At 36.8% G+C, this 17,002-nt stretch overlaps 1 protein-coding gene across 2 annotated transcripts in view; it reads right to left on the bottom strand.

The window, feature by feature from the left end:
- Nucleotides 1–17,002, bottom strand: part of ARHGAP15 (Rho GTPase activating protein 15) — a 607,941-nt gene that overhangs the window by 493,764 nt on the left and 97,175 nt on the right. For both annotated transcript variants that reach the window (XM_001915565.6, XM_023622852.2), the window contains exon 7: nucleotides 12,527–12,614. In XM_001915565.6, coding sequence (XP_001915600.1) covers nucleotides 12,527–12,614 — 88 coding nt within the window. The remainder of the gene's footprint in view (nucleotides 1–12,526; nucleotides 12,615–17,002) is intronic.

The following is a 17,002-nucleotide window of genomic DNA, read 5'->3' as shown; positions in this document are numbered from 1 at the left end:
AAAATGTTCAGTATTTAAGCGTCGTTAAACATTGGAATAAGTTGTTCAGAAAAGTTGTAGAATTTATTTGGAAGACAATCAAGATCTTATTCAAGAAGCCTGAAATTAAAGACTCCTTTAATAGAAAACATATTTTTGATTCCACAGCTACAAAACACAAGAAAAAGTCTGCTAATGAACTACATGATGCCAATGGATCATATTGTACATCATTATAAAAATGTACTTTTTAAAAATTGACTAAATATGGATTTAAATCTAAGAGTGAATATATCATATCTCTTCCGGGGTAAACCTAAAATATAAATGACTGATTTTTAAATATTTAAATAGAATTATTTAAAAGTTACTGCTTCTGGACAATAAAACATAAAAGCCTCTGTTGGAGCAATGTGAAGTCATTAAAAATTGATCCTAGGTCTTGTCCACTTCTGATTTTTATTATTCTCTTAGTACATCTTAACCATTTCCCAATAATAGCTGAAAGGGTATTCTTTCTATAATATATTTTTCTCTGACTTAGATTAAACCTTTGGGATTAAGTTTCCCATTTTTCTTTGTGGGATGTTTGGGGCCTTGTAATGTATCTTAAGAAAATATCAAAGGCCGGATGCTCTTGTGCTTGGTGGTATTTTCCATGACAAAGATGGGGCATGTACGGAGGCAACAAACCACCGGGCCATTCATCCTCACGCTCTTACTACGAGATGTGGTTAAAAAAAAAAAGACAAGGTTCAGATTTTATGAAATGGAGTATTAGCTACCATTTTCTATTTTGGATTAATTGCTATTTCAGCATATAGACTCGGATTATCCTTATCAGTTTGAAACAGGAAAGACAAAATCTGTTTAGAGGAATTAAGTTTTATCATATAACTGGTTTTGATTCTGGAAAATCATTCATGGAGGAGGATAAAACTCACTTATAAATTCTCATTTGGGCAAAATGATTTAGGAAAGAGTGCTGAATGGATACCTGATCTTATTAACGTCTAAAGTATGGCCGCTGTCAACACAGAAGAGGATACTTTGATTGTAAGATGTGGGTTTTATGTATATGAATATAAATGATGTTAATAATAACTGAAATTGTTTCTACAGTGAAATTTCTCAGAACATTACAAGACCAAGTCAAACCAGATTTTCAGAAAAGCAAACTTTTGTTAGTGATTTGGGGCACTAGAATGTTACGTGTTTGTGGGGGTTTTTTTGAGGAGAAAGTATTCTCTCATTTTCGAGAATGAACACCTATTACATTTATTCCTGAATCAAAATCTTGCTAGAATAAACAAAATAGCTTCTATTTAGTCTAATTTCGTTGTATGCTAATATTGTCCTACATTCACATTACATAAAACACTATTTAACTCTGCAAGGTGAGTAGCTTGGGCAAATTTTTGGTGCCTCAGTGCCCCCTCAGAGTCCCTCCTTAGGCCCTCATCCACTCAGTCCACCTCAGCTGACCCCGTAGGTAACCAGTCCTGCTTGGGCCCAAATGGTCCCACTTCCTGAGGATAATCAGTCACCTTCTTGGAAAGCAAGGCCCTCCTTCCTGGCTGCCAGAGCACAGACAGGCTTTCGGCTGCCCGAACACTTCCAGATTTGGAGGAAATGCCACTTTACCGGGTGTAGGATCTGGCTTCTGAGGAGCTGCCCAAGGGTGTGCCCAGGGTTTCTATCATGTCAGCAGTGAAGACCCTGGGTGGTGAACTTTAACCAGAAGGAAGCAAGAAATGGAAAGAAACATGGCAGATAAATTCCTTCTCCTTCTTCCATCCCTCCCTGCCACAGACTGCTTCCTGATTTCTCCAGACAGTCTATCTGCAGCTTCTCTCCAAGTCAAGTAGTGCACCTGCCTGGGGATCTTCTGTGTCTCTTTGAGCCTCACTGTAGAGTGGTAGCCAGTATGGTAACACATCTCCTCCACTACTTCTCATCATTTCCTGCCCCACTCCCTTTATTCTTCACTCTCTGTGTCCTGGATTCATGCCTCCCAAGTAAAGTGCAGATGCTTAATTTGGGCTTTGTCCTCTAAGAAGTCAGGGTCAGACAATTGATGTTACTCTCCTTGTGGCAAAGATGGATAGCTCTCCACCAAAATGTGTGCTGGGCTCCCGCTTCGGGAGTCTAGAGTTGCCACTGGGAATTAGCTGGCTCACCGGAGACTCCATTTCTCCCCCAGCTTCCTTTGCATCAACATGTGGCCACATTACTCATTCTCATCTCTGCAACGTGAGCAAGAACCATGTGAGACACTTCTGGGCTTATGGCTGTTAAAAGAGCTTGCAGACTTTCCTATGCTCTCTTTAACTTTCCCTTATCTGCCACCAGGGGATGGCAGAACCAAAAGATGGGAGAAGCACTGTGGAACAGAAAGCTGGCCAGGAATATCTGTTTTACACTGTGGTACGAGTAAGAAATGAAATTCTGCAGAAATTTTGTATTGTATTTGAACAGCAGGGAGTGTTCTCCTACCTGACAAATCTTTATATTACTGTTAAGAAAACTAAGACAGGGGTTTTACGTATACTGCCGGTAAGTGGCCATTTGGGCATTTGAATTCATTCTATTTGGTTCCAAAGCCTGTTCTCTTAATCACTATACTCTATTGCTTTATGTAGTAATAATAAACATAATTAAGATTTATTATTTTTGCTATGTGCCAGGTGTGTTACATCAATTTTCTCACATAATTCTCACAATAGCTCTGTGAAGTAGGTTCTCTCATTAACCCCATACTTTAGTCAAGAAGCCAAGGATTATAGCAACAAACAAAATGTGATCCTGGGATTCCTAACCCAGGTGGTCTGACTTGGGAGCCCCTATTTCTACCTAATATGGTACACTGTTTCCCAGAGCATTTCAATTTAGTAGTGAATTTTTGAGAAAGACTAAATACATATATTCAGCAAATTAAAAAGTGCGCTGTGGAGTAAAAGTCCGTTTTATCTCAGAGAAAATGCAAGCTCTAAATCAGATGCATTACATTGACCAAAATGATAAACCACAGAGAGTCAAACTTCATAATTAAAATAGTTTTCTGAGAGAGCCTAAGGTGAGGTTTATTGGACAGTAAGCTATTATCCATTTATAAAGCATCCTATCAATTTCATAGATTTTTGTGGTTATTAAAAATTATGTAAGATACAGAATTTATTGTGGTTAATGGCCAAATCTTGAGAAAATTATAACCAGAGAACATGGCTTCATTTATAGTAATATCGATCACTTGATTTCATTTTTTTCCTTACAAAGTTTACGTTAATAAAATACTAGAATTCAGTTTCCCTTTCTTTCTTTCTTTCTTTCTTTCCATCTTCACCTACCATCCTCCAGATTTGGGGATCTTTTTTAATAATAATTTTTAAATATACAATGAGGCCACATGAGAATATAATCTATGGCTATACTCATAAACTGCCTTAGTGATCACCATGCTGACTTTGCCAGAGCTCTATCATTATGAAATGAAAATATGAAACAGAGATTTCAAATGCCTTCATTAGGCTGAGGTTGGTGCATCTATCATTTGTCCCTCCATTTCTTATGATCTTTTTGAGCAGGGATCTGAATAAGGGCTCAATACTCACGTTACGAAGATAAAATCATTCCATATTCATTTTGCACAGAATACTCAATAATTCATGAATAGCTTTCTGATTGAAACTATTTTCATCTTTTTGCTAAATCCCATCATTTTACTCCCATAAACAAGTGCATTTTGTTATTAAAGTCGTACTACAGTGACTGAGCATCAGATGTATTGCATTATTTAATTAATGCTTGTGTTCATTATTTGCACTGGAAGTAAACAATATTAAAAAAGTAAACAAATTATTTTAATGAGACCTTTTACTCTTTTTCTTGCTTTCAAGGTTACGGTTGAATGGGTGGTTTGAAAAAGTTAATAGTCTATTGAATGCCTGGGAAAAGTTTTCTGTCATTACAAGTAAAATTTGCCAGTGTTTACCTCTACTAAAAGTATGAGTACTATAATGTAATGTGAAAAACATGAAAGTAGCAGAAAAAAGAAGTTACATACGTAATCAGTATGTAGGCTTCATAAAGAATATACTGGCTTTAGAACTATATGATTTTAGGGGAGAAATAGTCCTTGAAATGTTTAGAAAGCTTCTGAATTTATGTCAAAAGTGACGCTAAGTTTTCTGAGCACACTGTGATAAATATAACAGAAACAGCTGATAGATGAGAATAAGGCCCATTTGGTCTGAATTTTGGTGGATATGAAGACAAGAGAAATTTCTTAAACCAGAAATAGATTTTTCACAGTGTTAGTAGGGGGCTACACTGAACATAGGTTCTGGAGTCCCATGAAAACACTTCCAGGTTTGCTACTGCGGGCTCACTCGTGCTGATACACCCACTTTCTTGGGAGAGCACATTTTTAGTTCTCCTTAGATGAATTGGCCTGCTTTCTTTCTTTGCACTCAGACTACTTTAGAAATGATCATTCTGTTAAAAGGTCAAAGACGTGAGAATACTAAAATATTTTCTGAGTGAAATGATACCCTGTGATTTACTACAGGCATTGGCCATAATAATGACAACGTTAGCTGTTTTGCTATTTTCTTTGTCAATAAGAGCACAAGGCTTCTATTGCTCCTGTATTTCCATAGATTTTTAGAATACATTTCTCAGGTAATATCACAAGTCCTATCTTCTTTTTATTAAAAGTAGAAATAAATATGTTAATTCCCCAAACCTGTCTCTGAAAATTCTGAATCTCTCTTAATTTGAGGATATTTAGTATATACAAAGGGCTCCATAGTGCCTACAGAATGAGTCATCTCTTCTCACAGTTCTATTCAAGGTCTTTCAGAGCTGGTTCCACACTGACTTTCTAACCAAATTAGAGTGCTTCCTGTTCTGCACTGCTATCCTCAACTTATTTTGAGGCAATCTTTCACTGGCAGTGCATCCAGGCAACTTGTAGAAGAAACACAAAATAGTCTAGACTGGGGCATATCCACCTTAGGGCACAGGGAACCTCTAAAAGCATTTCAAGGGCAACAATTAGCACACAGAGCAAGGGGCAAGGAAAGAGATCAATACATATCTATAAAATAAATTAATTAATTAAAGAATTATTTCTCATATTTGATCATTGCTTATTCCCTTATTTCTTCATAAAATATCTTTTTCCCCCCAATTCTGCATTGAAATCCTACTCATCCTTCAAAAGCATGCTCAGATATCACTTTCTGTATGGATATATTTAGACTCCTTTCCAGCTGGAAGCAATCTTTCTCTCCTCTGAGTTACGGTAAAACTAACCCATGTTTCTGTTCAGGCCATTTTGGAGCAACTATCAATGTTCATTTTTTACTATAATTACTTGACTTATGAGCATGATTTCTATTTGTTTCTAGACCCTCAGGGAAAGATCTGAGTCTGACTAATTTTTATATCTTTCATAACACCTAGCATAGTGGCTTAAACATCGAGGACACTCAGTGATATTTGCAGAATAAACAAATGGGGAGATACACAGGCTGAGCATTTCCTGGAACAACAGTTTCCCTGGAAAAGGACTACCAGTACCCGTAGCTAGATCTACTGTTCCCCAGCATGTTTTCTTATATTTTTTGACACTTTCGTCATGTTTTACTGTAATAAATCTGCATATGGTTCTGTCTCGTCTACCAGACTATAAGCACCTTGAGAGCAGGGATCATATATGATACATATGGATATCTCTAGGGTTTAAAAACACATTGTTAGGCGTTGCTAATCATTTGTAGAATAAATAAATGAAGGGGTGCTCCAAATTACAGAGCTTCTTCCCCATGAGGGAATCCATCAATAGCTTTTGTTAACCAGGAATGCAAACTTGCCACATCTCTTGGCTAGAGTCAGGTGTTTACTCTAAACCAAGCATAAGCTGTAAAATCACAAAGCACAGCAGGTATCTAGGAGGCAAGTTGCAATTGAAATGCTGGAGCCAACTGAAATGCCTCACTGATACAAAAATAGGCAAGTGTACTTAAAAAATGAAAAGACTGTGAGTCACCTCAGTGGATAAATGAAACTGACAACTCTTGTTTCTTTATAATTTCTCTAGCACTAGATGAAACAAATAATAATGCAGTGGCTTGTGAGGCAAAAGTGTTTGCCCTTGGACTAAGTGAGATGAGGCCATGATCCAAGAAGAATCAGCTTCCTCTCTTACCCTTTCCCCATGATAAGCCTGGTCCTTTTAAGACAAGTAGCACCAGAGTCACACTGCTGCTCAGTATGTATTTGTTAAAAGAATGCACATGATAGATTATCTAGGGTGAAGATGTCTGGAGAATACTGACACACCTTATTAAAGATTTGCTTCTGGTTGCAAATATCAACCCATGGCATGCTTCTCATTTCTTTTATTTTATCTTGTCTTCCAACCAAACTAAAATATTCACTTCTCTTTTTAGCACACAGACCTTACCCCTTCTCAGTTTCATGCCATTGTTCATATTTTTTACTCCACTGGAATTCCCTGCCCACAATTCTCCACATATTGAAATTATAACCATCCTTCAAGGCTCAATTCAAATCTTTCACAGATGTGAGCTCTCCCTCCTTTAAATCTCAAAAAAAAAAAAAAATCATCTAAGTTTTTTATTTCATCTCACCCTATTTTTTGGCAGAGATGCTATAAAGCAAAGACTATATCTTGATTATATCTCTATGCCTTATATGTAGCCCTAACGAGCAAGCTGTTCATTGTAGGATTTCAATACATATTCTTATGAAGTCTTTTCCCACCAAGGCTTATATAAATAGCACAAACTTGATTAACCAAATGCATATTTAAATGAAACTGAGGTAGACTGTAATGAGAAGCTATGCTATTTGGATCAACTTTCCCACTGAAAACAATGAAAAGTGCTGGATAAGATATTTCTTTTTAAAATTACCTTAAAAGAATTGAAAGGCTCAAAAGAAAGTGGGAGCTGCCAGGGTAAATATTGTTTGGAGGTGGGAATCTGAACCCAGAGAGGAAAGCTGAATATCAAATCAACATAATTGTACTTTGCCTGAGGGCATTTGTTTATACGACACATTTAAACTTTGGTCAATCTACCTCACAGAATAATGGAAAAGGTGCTGCCTGAGGTCTTATGAAAGGATAAAGGAGAACACATATTAAACTTGTTGCCTTTCTCCAATCCCAAGGGATTATAAAGAAGACTGCCTTTGTAGATGAGCAATGTAAGAGAGAACAAAAAGGAAGAGTGAAGAATAATTCTGTCCCTGATTAGTTGTAGCATAGCTATAGACATCCTTCTATGTACACATAATCTGAGAATTCCAGACTGTTAATTTAGATTAAGCTAATTAGTCCCTGGGAGTGTCCCAAACCCTTTGAGAAAAGTGCAAAACACTCTGGAGTAGGACACATTTATCTTAGACTTCAGAGAATCTCCCATGATAATATTTCAATAGCAATGATTAGCACGCAGTCAAAGATAACCAGACACACAAGGAAACAAAGCAAAGCAACATGAGTGAGAACCAGCAGAAACAGACTGACACAGACTTCAAATGTTAAAATCACAAGACACAAAATATAAAACAACTATGCCTTCTAATTTTAACAAAATAAAAGAGAGTCTTGAAAATATCTTCAAGAAACAACTATAACAAATGACATAGTAAATTTTAAAAAAGAAACAAACCTCTAGAGTTGAAAATTACAATAATGGAAATAAAAACAATGTTTTTATTTAAACAAAGGAGTATTGAATTAAAGAATTAGAATAAGAATCAAGAGAAATTATTTGGAATGCAGTTTGGAAAGATAAAATGATAGAAAAGAGAAGAGTGTAAAACATATGGAAGGTAGAGTAAGAAAAGTTAATATAGATTTAACTGGAAGCTTAGAAGAAAATAAGAGAGAATATGAAAGAAGCTACATTTGAAAAGAAAATACCTTGGAATTTTCTAAAATATATTCATGACAGTTATAAACAATTTCAAGATGCTCAACAATTCAGGAAGGAAAAAGTAAAAGAAATTGATATCTGGATGCATCATGGAGAAACTGTGGGGAAACAAATGTCATGAGAAAAATAAAATGAGCATTCAGAGAACAGCAGTTAGACTAACGGGTAACTTCTTGATCGCAATAATGGATGACAGAGAACAGTGGAATAATATCTTTGATGTACTGAAAGAAAATAACTGCCAACTCAAAATTCTATATCCAGAGAGAATATGTATTTCCAGAATGAGGGAGAAATAGATACATTTTGAAACAAGCAGACACTGAGACAGATTGTCACCACAAGACTCTTACTACAGGAATTTCTCAGAATATACTTCAAACAGAAGGAAAATGATCCTAGAAGGAAGGTCTAAGATGCAGGAAGAAATAAATAGTAAAGAACAGGGCAAATATTTGGCAAATGTAAATCAACATTGACTCTATAAAAGAGGATAAATAATGTCTGGTTGTGTTACAGAAAAATGAAAAGAAGGAATTAAAATACCAGACAACAATAGCATATACATTGGGAAGAGGATAAATGGATTAAAAATATCCTAAGGTAATATTTTGGAAGAGGGTAAAGGATTTGATTAGCTTTAGTCTTTGATGAGTATCAATGTAATCCTAGGGAAGCCACTAACAGAACAGAAAGTATATCACTCCCAAACCAGCAGAGAAAATATGAAATGATAAAAAAAAAAGAAAAGGAGGAAAAAACAAGAAATATTTAGAGAAAGAAACATTCCATTTCTATAAATGCAAAACCAGACAAAGTAAACTATATTTTTTAAGGATTATAGCTATAGGTGGGAAAATAATAAAAGGCAATAAAATAATGACTAAAATGCAATTTAACTCTGTGGCAAGAGAAAAGGCTGTGATGACATAGGGACAGATGGCAGGGGGTGGGGCTTTTGGAGGGCTGGCAGGGTCTCCCTTGACCTGGGTGGTAACTATGGAGGAGTTTGATCAGTAACTGTTAAAATATACATATGTTTTGTAAATTTTACTTAAAAATGGTTTGTGCACTATTTTCCAATGACAACATTTAAAAATTTTAAAGTGAGTTACAAATCAGAATACATAAAAAATCTATGAGAATATGAACACTATCCTTTCCCTTATCATCCGGGAAATTCAGATCTAGAACACCAGTGGTTTTAAAAGGCTCCTCCTCACAGGAGGGCCAGCCAGTCTGGACCAAACTTTCTCTGGTTTGAGGTGGAGGGAACAAAACAGAGACGATGTTTGTGGACATAGAAGGAAGACAGTTTCCTGTTTTGATAAAGACTGGCTTGCATTCTGAAGTTTTATCTCACCCAGATTTGGGGTATTTTACAACTTCCTTTCCGTTAGGAAGTGACAGTGGTAGTAGGTGGTAGGTTACTTTTTAATGTCCCCATTAAAAAGAAAAACAGAATATGTTGGTCCTCTTTTTCTTTTAAGGAGGTCAACGATGACCCAGAGCCCATGAGTCTCTAATTTACATTCTGTGTCTACTCTCAGAGGGAGGCTGCTTTTGATAACAATGTGAGTTGGTTATGAACCGAAAGAACTTCAGTGAGAAGGAAAGATAGCCCAGCCTAGAATGTGGGACCAGGCACAACATCTTGTGACATGCTGTATTAAACGTGAAAGCCCTAAGAGTACGAGCCAATGGAGGAAGATGAGGGCCCCCGGAAAATAGACGTGGACACGCAGGAGGTTGCATCTAGAGCCCCAAGTAGATGATGGCTTCATTTTCAGAATTATTCAGCGTTCAGACACGAGATTTATGCTACCTATGGATACATATTTCTCTTTTTTGGAGGCCATAGGTGCTGTTGCTATTCCTTGAATTCATATGTTTTCTCTTCTATACATATCTGAATCAATTCAAGTGCAAAACTAATATAGTGTAATAATATATTATACTCCATATTATGCACTATAGAATATAATATATTTATATATTTTAGTAGAGTATATAGAATATAATAATTATTTTACAACTGCTATATACCTTTTTTTAATTAACTAATTTCATCCCTTACTAATTTTATTGATGCATATCACTATCCTCCCATTTCACAGATAAAGATTTTGAAGCTCAAAGAAGTTAAGTAACTTTGTCAGCTCCTAAGTGGCAAAACTAGAATGAAGTCCCCTGTGGTTGAACTTCAACGTCAAGCTCTTAGCTACGCTGCTGCTTTGTCTCACCACTGCATTAACATTCAAAGATCATTCCCATAAAGATTAAAATGCCATTTACTCTTTTAAAGCACATTCTGCACTCACTCAGGCAGTTTTTACTGACCCCTTGGAGGAAGGCACAGACTTTTTCCCAGAAGCACAATGAACAATACCAGGACATGTTTAAGGGGGTACAAGGGGAATTCAGAAAGTCGAGCATAAATCTCTTTCAAAATAAAACCACAGCATCTTTAATCAAGGCCTGGCAATCATCGTATCGTTTCCCTAAGACTGGAATTGGTAAATGTGGGCTATCCCACTAGGCCTTTAATACTTGGTTGGAAATGTATCCAAGAAGTTGACTAGCAAGACAATTCATGCAGTACAAACATGAATCTGTAATTCTCTTCCCCATTACCACAAAACACAGCTAGTTCCTGCCCTGAATTCACTTTGAAGACAATGAGTGCCTGGGAGAAACCATAAGAGCATTGAAAATAAGGCCAGAAGTAATAAATAGGGACTGCCAAAAAAATGGTAATGAATTTCTTCTAAAAGTAAAATCTATTGTCAATTTCCAATTCTGAAGATTGAATGGGAGGCATGGGTTAGTGAGCTGACTTGCAGGGTTTGCCTGCAATCTAAAGGGAGTTTTCTTTCACCTGTACAAAATTAAGCAGCCGATAAATATATCTCCTAGTAAGAGGAGATTAAAATAATAAAAATAAAAATAAACCAAATGCTTCAATTTGGGATCTAATTTCTCCCATTATCCCAGCACATTCACATAAACTCTGCTCCAATGGAATTCTTCTCACCCAGCAGGATGAAGATCATCTTCTCAGCAGCCAAACTCAGCAAGGCAGGCGACTTTCCTCCCTTCCTGACTTCCCCTCTTAGAACTCATTCAAAGGGAAGACAAAGAACCAGTGAGTGGAGGGGAGTTTTTTCATGCCTGGCCCTTAGGGGTACTTTATTTTTCTTAAAAAGATTATCTCAATCTTCCTGTAGCCAAACAATAAAAACAAAACAAAACCCTAAAACGAATTTCAGAGGCAGTTTAAATTAAAAATACAAAGGACTGAGATATATTTTTAATTCATTCATAATTAGTTTACAGATTGGACCGCACAGAGACTCCAAAATCAGAAAGCCACTTGGGGATAAAGGCTATTGCAATTATCAGGAGCAAGCCAAATGCTACCTTTTGTTCTTACTAAAATCTTCTCCTTTAAAAAACATCTCCTAGCAAATGATTTTCTATTTCCTATTTAAAGAGGATTACATAGCAAACGCGACTAGTGGCTGGAAAGCAAAGAACTTTCCATCGTTTTATTACCTGCCAAATACAAATTAGTTCATTGCGGTTAACTCCTGCCAGGCGACCCCCTTCTCTGCTGCCCATCAGGCCAATGGGGTATGGCAGGTTGGTTCCTGCCCGAGTCCTTCCTAATCAGGAGGCTGTCAGATATGCTGCCTGCCCACTGTCTCCTATATCATGCGGCAGCTCTGGTGTTTGGGCAGCAAGGTTTTGAGCTTGAATTGCCCCAGTAACTAGCTCCAAATTGCTCCTACTTACTATCAATGTCAAATCTCTGTGGGCATATGTGAGGCCCTCCTCCAGGTACCATAAAGAAACCCTACAAATTTCACTTTGTAATAACCATAAGATACAGAAATTGTATTAGCTCCATTAGATGGAGTCATAGAAATATTTGGAAAGGTTAGCTGGATATAGTGAATGTCACAGTTAGACTAAGATAAAAAATCACTTTGTTAACTTAGAGTGTTTCCTCATTGGTAACATCCTATATTAAGGTGCCATTTATAAACTGTTTATTATTATTTATTAATGTGTGAAGCACTTTATCGCCGGCTAGATAACAACTTAAATTCATGTATTAAAGATGCACATACATGGTTTAATACGATTTACGTCTCATAATATTCTTTAAAACAGCTTCCCATAGTCTCATCTGTTAAGCATTTATTACTAATGCATTTTATAACATACGTTATAATACATTATTTGAGCAAGTAGCTGCATTTAGTGATCATTTCATAAATAAGAATAAAGCACTTAGAAATGGCACCTTAATTTAAAGCGTTACCTTCGCATTACTAGATAGCCGCTCGCCATTCATCTCGTTTTGTGATCATTCTCCAAATTCACCACTTAATAAAACAGGCACTAAGTTCTCTTTTCCCTTCATCTGCTTAAAAGTTTATTGAGTCCTTTCCTCCATCTGCTTTCAGATGTTCGTGGCTTGGAGGCTGCAGTGTGATTTCTGACAAAACCAAACTTTTAATTCCATAATATTTCTTCAAAGGTGCTAACAGTAGAAACAAAGAACTACCCACCATATTAGACAGAGCCTGTTGCTTGGATTCTTTGTAAAATTCAATTTTTCGACTAGAAAGAACAATCCAGGAAGTAGACCAGTTTTTCCTTAGGGGAGAAAAAAGAGGAAAACAGCATTATCACTTGATTAAGTCATTTATGGATATCACATGAGCAACATTTGGAATGAGTAGAGACCATATTTTGAACTAGAATTCCTAAAAGTCTTTTCTTTATTGAAACCTATAGGTGGTGTGGAATTTGGGTAATAATAAAGACATTCTGTAATTTTTAAAGATCATGGCATTTATAGTAAAATGTTCTCAATTTGTACATCCTCCCAAAGTCTTTTTCATCTACTAAAAATCCAATTTTTGTGTATCCATGGCCCCATTCCATAAAAAGTCTATGTTTCTACAGCAAGCCAAAAATAGCAGAGTGTAAATAGGCATCAAAACCCCTTCCTTCATTGTTACTGCTCTTCATTGGTTTAGTAGATTTCAGAGTCTGAAAAATTAACCAGCTAATGTGTCACTGCCTAGTTGAAAATATTTTTTAATGTTGAATCTCACTAGAAATCAAAGAAATGCAAATAAAAAGAGTGAAACGCTTTTCCCCTTTCTGCCAACCAAATTGGCAAGAATTAAAAGGACTAATACAACCAAGGGCTATTGAGGGTGTGGAGAAATGGATTCTCTCACACAATTTTGGTGGGAGTGTAAACTAACACATGTTGTCTGGAGTGAATTTGATAATATGTTTTTTAAAAATCTTTAAAAATGTGTATATCTTTTGACTAAACAAGCCCATTTCATAAATTTAAATTTCTCTTAAATTATCTCGTAAGTTGTTAAAGTTGTGTGCACAAGTATGAAATGCACCATTATTTCTTAATTATGCACCTAAAATATCAAAAAATAAGAGATTGATTATGTAAATTGCACAGAATAGATTCATATAATGGAATAATGAACCCTATGCTGCAGAAAAATACTGATATAGGAAGATTTTAATGCAGACTATGATACAATACGTAGTTCATAACACCAGGCTATGTTATTTACTTAAGGCTGTCCTCACCCATCCCAGCCCCTTCTAATTATTAATTCTCATTCATCGGAAGTTCAAATATTACATCCTCAACTGTGCCTTCCATGACTTCCTTGCATAGCATTTATGATAAATTAGAAAATAATTTTTGTAAATTTCACCTCTATCTCCCCGATTTAAAAAAAAACCCAAAATGATAGAAAATATTTCATATTTGGAGATATCCCCAAGCGCCTAGGACAGTGCCCTGGAAGAGTAGGTAGTAAATATATATTTATTGAATCAATGATTGAACTTAGGTATGGAAAAGAAAAGCCGGGTATAACAATGAAATCAAGTGGTGAAATCACAGCTTTCAATTTTCCTTTGTATTTCTTGATGTTTATCAAATTTCCTGCATTTTGGGGCCAGCCGGCTGGCGCGGAGGTTAAGTGCGCACGTTCTACTTCGGCGGCCCAGGGTTCTCCAGTTCGGATCCCAGGTGGGGACATGGCACCGCTTGGCACGCCACACTGTGGTAGGCATTCCACATATAAAGTAGAGGAAGATGGGCATGGATGTTAGCTCAGGGCCAGTCTTCCTTATCAAAAAAAGAGGAGGATTGGAAGCAGTAAGCTCAGGGCTAATCTTCCCCAAAAAAAAAAAAAAATTTCCTGCATGAAACATGTATCACTTCGGTAATTATATGTGTGTATTCATGTCATGAAGGATGTCCTTTTTTAGATGGTGAAACATTAAGGAGATTAATATACATAAGTTTCTATCCATTATGTCACATTGCTGCAGTTTGCTTTAGTTTAACACTCATTTCAAAACAGCTAAGCTCATTTAACTAAAGTAGTAAAAAAAAAGTTTACAGAAAGACTGTATTCAGGTCAGTAGAAAACTAAACAAAAATATGTTTCAAATGACCATTCGTGATCTTTGTGTCATTTACTGCCCCTTGCCTCTTAGAATGTAGGGCCTTGATTGAAAGGACAGCTTTGACGAAGTGAAGTTAACCTTTACGACACGATTAGGTTGCTCTTGCACACCTGAAGTTTTCTTAAGTCTTCACCGTTGTGTTAAAAAAAAAAAAAACAACACAACAAACAGAAACAAAACAAACACGGTTTGCATTTTTCAACATGCGAACATGAATACTGTGCTCTTGGACCCACTAATCTTCAAATGAAGAGTCACTTTTTCAATCAAATGATGAAAAAGATGAGGGGGAAAAAAAACAGAAAGAAAACCACAGAGCTTTTCCCCGTTCGCCCTAGTGCCCTTTTCTCCTTTTAGGTACCAGCAGCAGCAAGGTGAATTGGAGCAGCCATAGCTTTCTCTTTATGTGGATCATCATATTAGATGGCCCCAGACAGACAAAAGGGAAACACTGGAAGGACTGACTGCTGGTCTAGACTGGGCATCTTTTATCGCCACCGCTTATTTGACAGTATATGATTAGGAAGTATGGAGCGTCCTCAGACATGACAGAACTCGTATTTAACATGCCTATTCCATTTCCCACTATGGTTTTCTCTCCTGGCAGGGAGATACTATTCCTTTTTTGCTTCCTCTCTATATCAAGCTCTCGATAAATGGTTCTGATTTGAATCTGTTTCAGATGTTGATCGTTTATAGAACGTGTTGGTATTACTATCCTCTTCCTTAAACTTGGAACTGGAACTGGTTAGAACTGAAGTTGCATGAAATTCAATTATCTCGTGGTTCTTTCTCAGAACTTTGAACTGCTGTGAAATGTTCCCTGTTAGGTGAATTTGATGAAGAAGCCAAAGAGGGTAAGAACTGTAGGTCTTGGAGCCTCAGTGATATAAATTGCTCTGACACTTACTTACAGTGCTATTGCATTTTGAATTTTTAAACTACAAGCAATGTCTTTATGGCATTAGAATAAAAGTGAAGATTTTTCCAATTTGTTTAAAATGATTTCATTTCAAAAGGAAGAATAAAATGCTGTTACCAACCTTTTAGATCCTCCAATTTCATTTTTTTCCATGATTTCTTTTAAAATAATAATTAGCATAAATTATTTTGAGTACCTAGTATACGCTTGATTATGTAGTGGAGATTTAGCTTCACAAAAAAATGATGAAGGTACGAACATGTCCATTTACTAATATGGAAAAGAAGGTTCAGAGAGTTTAGGTAACTTACTTAAGCCCACATACTTAGACTTAGAGTCAAACTCAGTTTCTCTGACTCCCAAGCCTATAACCGGTCACTAATTTATGTTGGTTTTTTGTAAGGATTAAGCAGTACTTTCTTGGTTAAGGAGACTGTCAATGTCAGATTTTGCCATAGCTTTTGGTCAAAACTCTCAAATTATAAAAGCTAGTGCGTACAGACTGTGGCAAAGTACAAGCCATCTGGGCTCTCTTTTCAACTATGTTACCTGTTGCTGCTTAGGATTGGGTGAAGGCCCACCACTCCTAAGCTCTCTTCTTCCCTTTGAAGTTGCACTGATTTAAAGGAGTCACATGATACAACATTCAACTCCTCATAAGCAGCCAGGAGCAGTGGTGTGCTCCTGATGATGGCACTTCCGTCTTTTTCCTGCTAGGGGATGATTCTGGTCTGTGATGAGCAGATTTATCTGCACTCAGTAGGGAGCATAAAACCAGAAAGTCAAAAAAAAGCCTCCAGCCTAGGAGTGGCTGAGAATTCACCTAACAGGAACAACTTTTAACCTTTGGAATCTTCCTCCTTAAACAAAGTACTCTAGAGACTTGACCATTTTCCTTACGATAACTGTCCAGTCCATTCCCCATCTGATGGGTTCAGTGTTGCCTGCGGTTCTCAGGGGATCCATGTAAGAGCTTTCTTGCCCGGTTACTCTAACACAGTGAGCCTTTTGGATGGCATTGTCACCTCTGGACAGAGTGTGAAAAGGCTCCACTGGCAAGATTTTGCCCTGACTTGAACCTTTAATGCTTTCTGTAGGCAACCAAATCGTTACAGGTGACTGTTGTTCAGTACATTGAGAGACAGCTCAGGAAGGGAGTAACTCATGTGAGCACAGAGGGCTTAGCTGGGGTGAGTGAGTCTAGCAGTTTCTGTTGAAACTTTTCAAACTGACCTTTCAAGGATGAAGCAGTTTTCAGAATGGAAAGAAAGTCCCTCTACTTCTGTAGCTCCCTCAAAGAGATGGACGCCATCCTTAACCTCTTAGAGCTTTCCTAGTTCTGGGCACAATATCTGCCATTTAGTAGGTGCTTATTAAAAGTTTTTGAGGAAAAGAACATACGGCCTCTCCAATTTCGGGATTTTCCTGGTCTGTGTTTGCTGTTATTCACTAACAAGGACTACAAAAGGCCCCACTTCCTGCATTTCTCTTCCTTGTTTCTCAGTTGCCTAGTGTTTTGATATGTCATTCCTGGCATTTTTAAAAAACTATCTAATTCCTCTGGTTAAGTATATTTTTCTCTAATTTATAAGTCTAGTGG

This window comes from Equus caballus, chromosome 18 (assembly GCF_041296265.1).
Source record: "Equus caballus isolate H_3958 breed thoroughbred chromosome 18, TB-T2T, whole genome shotgun sequence".
Classification (NCBI taxonomy): Eukaryota; Metazoa; Chordata; class Mammalia; order Perissodactyla; family Equidae; genus Equus; species Equus caballus.
The sequence above is the reverse complement of the archived record's forward strand: the minus strand, read 5'-3'. Positions and strand labels throughout refer to the sequence as shown.